This window comes from Rana temporaria, chromosome 6 (genome assembly GCF_905171775.1).
Source record: "Rana temporaria chromosome 6, aRanTem1.1, whole genome shotgun sequence".
NCBI classification, from domain to species: domain Eukaryota; kingdom Metazoa; phylum Chordata; class Amphibia; order Anura; family Ranidae; genus Rana; species Rana temporaria.
This window is the reverse complement of record NC_053494.1, coordinates 3,225,710-3,232,720: the sequence shown is the minus strand read 5'-3', so window position 1 is coordinate 3,232,720 and position 7,011 is coordinate 3,225,710. Positions and strand designations below refer to the sequence as shown.

The following is a 7,011-nucleotide window of genomic DNA, read 5'->3' as shown; positions in this document are numbered from 1 at the left end:
TAATCTTTTTATATGGACTATAAACTGAAGGACATTATGAATAAATGGTTGTGGAACGAATCATCTGAGTTTCCATTATTTCTTATGGGGGAACTCTATTTGATATACAAGTGTTTTTTTGATTACAAGCATGTTTCTGGAACAAATAATGCTCGCAATCCAAGGTTTTACTGTATTTAAATTACTATATTGTTATGCAGTTCTTCTTTAGTGACAGTTCATGGTATGGAGTCCAATCTAGATATCATTTTTTGAAGAGCTCCTTTTAGGTCCCTGTTTCTCAGGCTGTATATAATCGGGTTGAGGAGAGTGGTGACAACTGTGTAAAATACAGACAGCAATCTGCCTACCAGAAAATCCTTAGTTTTGGGATGAAAGTAGTTGAAAAAAGCCGTCCCGTAAAAGATGAAGACCACCATGAGGTGGGAGCTGCAGGTGGAGTAAACTTTCCGTCTTCCATCCTTCACTTTCACTTTCAGGATGGTTTTGAATATATAGACATAGGAAAGCAAAGTAATGAAAAAGCCAGTGGCTCCAATACTTATAGCATCAACATATATAAGTAAGTAATTGGGGAAAGTGTCAGAATAAGACAGTTGAATCAGCTGATATAATTCACAGAACAAGCCCGGGATGGTGCTGGGGTCAGGGAAGGCCAGTATAAGTGCAAGAAACATGTGCAACAAAGAACAGACAAATCTGAAGAACCAGGAAAAGAACATCACCTGAACACACAACTCGTGGCTCATTATGGTTGCGTACCGCAAAGGATGACAGATGGCAACATAGCGATCATAGGACATCACTGTAAGTATGGAGGACTCAGTGCTGAGGAACCAGGTGAAGAAGAAGACCTGAGAGATACAAGTTGGGTATGAAATCAGCCGGTTTCCAGTAAAGATGTTGAAATTCAAATGAGATGTGGAAATGGAGGAGTTGGAGATGTCTAAAACTGAGACATTTCCCAAAGAAAAGTACATGGGGGTCTGTAGATGGGAGTCTGAGACCACCAGAGAAATGATGAGAAGATTCCCAACCACTGTGGCCACATAGATGAGGAGAAATACCGGGATCTGAGAATATCTGAGGTCTGAAAGGCCAAGAAAAATGAATTCAGACTGAGAAGTTTGATTTCCCATCAGAACCAAATAATTCAGAGAGGAGCGATGAGGTGAGGAATCAGGAAGACATTGTACCGGAGAAGATCTTGTACTGGAGAAGACCTTGTACTGGAGAAGATCTTGTACTGGAGAAGACCTTGTACTGGAGAAAACCTTGTACTGGAGAAGACCTTGTACTGGAGAAGACCTTGTACTGGAGAAGATCTTGTACTGGAGAAGATCTTGTACCGGAGGAGACCTTGTACTGGAGAAAACCTTGTACTGGAGAAGACCTTGTACTGGAGAAGACCTTGTACTGGAGAAGACCTTGTACTGGAGAAGGCCTTGTACTGGAGAAGACCCCCTTCACTGGACTGTAAAGGATCGTTCACATCAAGATTTTAAAAACAAATAAAATGCAGTTATAGAATTTTATACTTTAGATCAAGTTGAATGTTTTGCATGGAATTAAAAACAAAATGAGTATCAAAATCTTCTTCACTGAAAAAAGGATGAGGTCTGTGTACGGGAATGCAGGGGATGGAGATGAGGAATATATAACACTGTATGATTGTCAGGAAGGATCGATCACAATGTAGAAGAATATTTCTTGAATAAAACAGCCGACACCTTCCTGTTGTAGACGGATACAATGTGTCCTGTAGAGGTCGTGATATCAGGTCTTGTGTTGGTCGGGTTCCTTCAGCCAGTTCTATAGAGGAGATCGGAGTGTTGGGTAGAGAGGACACACAGGTTCTCCCCCCATCCTGCACCATCTCACCGTATATAAAAGCATTCAGAATCTCCCTGAGACCTCCATCCATATCCCCTCATGTCTCATTACACTGCCGAGATCTCACCGAGGCCTCATGTGCCAGACGATCCAAAAATATCTTTGTGTTTCTTTTTTTTTTTTATAGAAATGTATTTTCCTCTTTACTGTTATTGTAAATAGTGAATAATGTACTTAATTGGGCATGGGGTAAATTAGGGTCTCCATCCATTGTGTTATAAATAAATGTCATGTTTCATGGGTGAAGCATGGAGGATGTTTTCGGTAGCCTTGAGGTCAGTGCTCTGTGAAGGACACTCAAGTCCCTTCCACCCCAGACTCTTCCAACCATGTATTTTTGGAGCTGATGTTTTTCATAGGACATAGTCATGCTGGAAGAGAAAAAAGGTCTTGTCCAAACTTTTACCCCCATATCTGGAAGGAGCACAATCATCTAAAATGTTTTTGCATGTTGTAGTTCTATCAGGGCTCTTCACTGGAGACACCTGAACTCCATCAATTGGAGGAGGAGTGTTCATATATTGCCCATACAGGGGGTCCCAGAGTTACGAACATCCGAGTTGCGAATGACTCCTACTTACGAACGGGGTGTTAGTGAGGAGTTCCAAGAATTCTGCACTTCATCCTTAGCCATCTGTGCACATAAACGCTGAAAAACAACCTAATTACCTGCCTGCCTGTTCCTCTCCATACCCTGATGCGTCCTGTACCTGTATTGCAGCGATCCCGCACACCCGCCACCATCTTCCTGGCCTGTGCCTTGCTAAAGTGACCCGTTCCTGGCCTGGCTGCGAGTTAAGGCCCCCCCCCCCCGTCATCCTGCCTGCCCATCCACAGGCCTGGTACAGTCCGGTGGCCTGCCGGGCCGCTAAACCTGCCTGTCGCAGCAGCGGCCTGGTCCGGCCTAGTGCAGCCTAGTGAAACCTTCAGATCACCGTTCTTTCCTGCGCCGCTGTTCCGACTTACAAACAAATTTGACTTAAGAACAAACCTACAGTCTCTATCTTGTTGGTAACCCGGGGACCCCTTGTATAGAGTCCACTATATATTTGTTTATCTACAATATCAACATATTAGTGTTATTAAGAATTTTATTTTAAAGAACAACTCAAAATCTGTGATTCTACATTTCAAACATTCCCCCACCCCACACACACTTTGCCAGAATCAATGAGGTCTTTTTTGAAGGTGGGTCACATGTTCTTTCCTCTCTCCAGCATCCCAGGACTGATAGGGAGAAATTAAAGGGATTGTATTGTTTTGTTTTTTAAATAACAAACATGTCATACTTACCTACACTGCGCAGCTTGTTTTGCACAGAGTGGCCCCGATCCACGTCTTCTGGGGTCCCTCGGCAGCTCTCTCAGCTCTTCCCCGCTTCTGGTACCCCCCCCCCCCAGGAAGCAGGGTTTCCTTGCATTCACGCTCCAGAGTCCTGTATCCGGCGTCCATAGCCGCTGACTACAGGACTCGGCCCTGCCCCCGGCCCTTACATCATTGGAGTTGATTGACAGCAGCGCGAGCCAATGGCTGTGCTGCTATCAATCTGTCCAATGATGAGCGGGCTGAGAAAAGGCAAGAAGCAAGCGCGTTCAAGGGCTCAGATAAGTAAATGGTGACTCGGGGGGGGGGGGGGCTGGGCGTAAGTAGCGGATGTTTTTTCACCCTAATGCATAGGATGCATTAAGGTGAAAAAACATGGAGGTTTACAACCCCTTTAATGACACCAGAGGCGGCTGGTGATATTTTTTTTGGGGGGGCGGAAATCAACGCACCCACAGCCACCCCCTAACCCACACCACCTCCCCGGTCAGTTGGTCACTAACCACGCACTTACCCCATCTATGTCGCTTCCTTCAGGTGGTGGCTTCCCCTGCATCTCCTCCTCCTCAGTAATCACAAGGGCTTCCCCCGTGCATCTGTTCCCTTCTCCTCCTAGGCGCCCAAAAGGATCGCTTCTCAGGAAGACAATAGCAAATATTAATTCGCTATTGTCACACAATTGGGTGGGCTGGGGCACAGTGCCCTGAGCCCACCCTTTTCTAAAAACAATAATAAAAAAATATTAATTATTAACTAAAAAAGAGATGGGAATTTATGCGCCCGGCACCCTGCATGTTGATTAGGGGCCGGGTGCATGGATTTTGGGGGGTGGTTCACCTGCGCCCCTTATGGACTAGCCGCCACTGAATGACACCGTTATGCCACAGTAACCTGCAGCCTATTGGAAGGCTTGAGGGTGGGATGAGTAGAGTTTATGGGTTACTACTATGATTAATGGGATTGTAGGATTGAAGCGTACATCGCTTTGCCTTGTTTACTTTTGGTAAGTTAATATTCACATTGCAAAGTGAAAATGTTCTATCCTGTGAGTAACCCATACCTTATGTTTGCTTAGCTTCCACCCTTTTATTACCCTGGCAATCTCCCTTTAATGTTGAACTCCAGGAAGATATTTAAGACACAGATTATTACAGCTTTGAAATTAAAACTAGGTAGGCAAGCATTCCATTGTGACCTCTTCCTCCATCTCCACCTGTTCTATCCCCCCCCCCACCCCTTCCTCCACTTCCACCTCCAGAGTCATGAGTTTCTCCATGTGGTATCCAAAAGGTTGGTACTTTTACTTTTACTTCAGTCTTATCATGGTAAAAGTACCAACCTTTTGGATACCACATGGAGAAACTCATGACTCTGGATTACAAAACTTGGTATAGCACCTCCATGAGACAAGTCTACAGCAAAGGGCTCGTACTCCTCCTCATTCCTCATTTTCTCCATCTCCTCCTGCTGCATCCACTAAAACAACTGCAGAGGAGGATTTCAGAGGCATGTAAACAAGGCAGATTGCCGTTAGGACAGGGGAGAAGATTGAGATCTTGGGCCAGATTCACGTAAATCAGCGGATCTTTAGATCCGCTCGATCTACCTGATTTAAGATCCGCTCCCGCAAGTTTGCGAGGCAAGTGGGTAATTCACAAACCACTTACCTCCAAACTTGCGGCGGCGGATTGTAAATCCCCCAGCGGAATTCAAATTCCGCGGCTAGGGGGAGTGTACTATTTAAATCAGGCGCGTTCCCGTGCCGATTTAAATGAGCATGCGCCGTCCGCGGAATTTCCCAGGGTGCATTGCTCCCACTGACGTCGCTAGGATGTCAGTGGTTTCGACACTTACGTAAACGACGTCCATCCGTATTCGAGAAAGACTTACGCAAACGGCGTTAAAAAATTTAAAATTGACGCGGGAACGACGGCTATACTTAACATTGGCTGCGCCTCATAGAAGCAGGGGTAAGTAAACGCCGGGAATGCTGCTACGGAAACGTCGTAAGAACACTGCGTCGGGTCCGCGTACGTTCGTGAATTCGTGTATCTCGCTGATTTACATATTATTCAACGTAAATCAGCGGGAACACCCCCGGCGCCATTTTCAAATTGAAAATAAGATCCGACAGTGTAACACATTGTAACACTGTCGGATCTTAGCCATATCTATGCGTATCTGATTCTATGAAGATAGATAGGACCAGTTTAAGTCAGAGATACCATGGTGTATCAGGAGATACACCATCGTATCTCTTTGTGAATCTGGACCCTTGTGTTTCTGATAAACACCCACAGTTACCAAGCACCTCCTAGGGACACACTTATTTTTTGATCGCCCCTGGTGTTAACCCATTTCCCAACCAGTGTAACTTTATTAGTGTCACTGGTCCCCAAAAAAGTGTCAAAAGTGTCAGTTAGGTGTCCGATTTGTCCTTCGCAATATTGCAGTCCTAAAAATCGATGATTGCCGCCATTACTAGTAAAAAATAAATAAATAAATAAATGGCATAAAGATATCCCATCATTTGTAGACAGGATAACTTTTGTGCAAACTAATCGATATGCGCTTATTGGGATTTGTATTACCATAAATATTTACCAGAATACATATCGGCCTAAACTTATGAAGAAATGTGTTTCTTTTACATTGTTTGGAATATGTATTATAGAAGAAAGTAAATTATATATATATATATTTTTTCAAAATCGTTAGTGTTCTTCTGTTTATAGCTCAAAAAATAAAAACCGCAGAGGCGATCATATACCACCAAAAGAAAGCTCTATTTGTGGGGAAAAAAGGACGCCAATTTTGTTTGGGAGCCACGTCGCACGACCGCGCAATTGTCAGTTAAAGTAACACAGTGCCGTATCGCAAAAAATGGCCTGGTCATGGAGGGGGGTAAAATCTTCTGGGGTTGAAGAGGTTAAGGACATATAAGGGTTTTTTTTTTCATGAATATTGTCCTGCAACAATGTTTTTTTTTCTCAACCCTAATGCCCCATACACACCATCACTTTATGTGATGAAAAAAAATGACGTTTTTAAAAACGTCACTTTAATTGACTGTGTGTGGGGGAAAACGTTGTTTTATGTCTTGTAAAAAACGACCAAAAAAAATTGAAGCATGCTTCAATTTTATGTGTCGTTTTTCAAAAGTGCACTTTTTACTTCACAGAAATTGACCGTGTGTAGCAAAAAACGTCGTTTTCTAAGACGTTTTTTCATCCGCGCATGCCCAGAAGCTACTTATGAAGCGAGCTTCAATGGTAAAACGTGGTGAGAACGTAACCTCACTTTGCTAGAACATTGTGAGAAAAACGATGGTGTGTAGGCAACTTCGTCTTTGAAAATTGAAGTTTCAAAAACGTCATTTTTTACTTCACAGAAAGTGTCGTTTTTTTTCATCACATAAAGTGATGGTGTGTATGCGGCATTAGACAATTAAACATAATAAAACTAAACAAAAGCCACTTCTTTTTTTTTTTTTGAGCAGTGTTAGTTTAAAAATAAATAGAGTTACTGCACATACAAAGTGTGTGTTTTATTCTGTAATTTATTGTAGATTAAAATAACATTAAAAGTATGATTCTGGCACAACACAATGCACATTTATTTACAAATGAAGTAAAGAAGTTTTTGTTTTTTTTAAATGCTGTGCTTTTTTTTCAGTGTGATACGTGAAAACATATTAATGAACAAAGCAAACAAATACAGAAAAAAAGTTTAAATATTAGTTAATAAAATAGAAAAAAAAAAACATTTTAATTGAAAAGAGAAGGAGAATAAGGA

At 42.6% G+C, this 7,011-nt stretch overlaps 1 protein-coding gene across 1 annotated transcript; it reads right to left on the bottom strand.

Moving 5' to 3' along the window:
- Window positions 1-218: 218 nt before the first annotated feature.
- Window positions 219-4,689, bottom strand: LOC120942821 (olfactory receptor 24-like). Its single transcript, XM_040355747.1, has 3 exons — window positions 4,556-4,689; window positions 1,197-1,474; window positions 219-1,090 (listed from the first exon to the last, which is right to left on the bottom strand). Exons 1-3 carry the CDS (start codon window positions 4,687-4,689, stop codon window positions 219-221), a joined length of 1,284 nt encoding a protein of 427 aa, XP_040211681.1.
- Window positions 4,690-7,011: the final 2,322 nt, after the last annotated feature.

Excerpts from the sequence above, each read along its gene's own strand:
- LOC120942821 (XM_040355747.1), bottom strand. The coding sequence starts at position 4,689 with ATGCAGCAGGAGGAGATGGAGAAAATGAGGAATGAGGAGGAGTACGAG. Across the intron at positions 1,475-4,555 it reads CTCCATGTGGTATCCAAAAG|TCCAGTGAAGGGGGTCTTCT; the intron begins GTTGGTACTTTT and ends GATCCTTTACAG. Across the intron at positions 1,091-1,196 it reads CCAGTACAAGATCTTCTCCG|ACCTCAGATATTCTCAGATC; the intron begins GTACAATGTCTT and ends TTGGCCTTTCAG.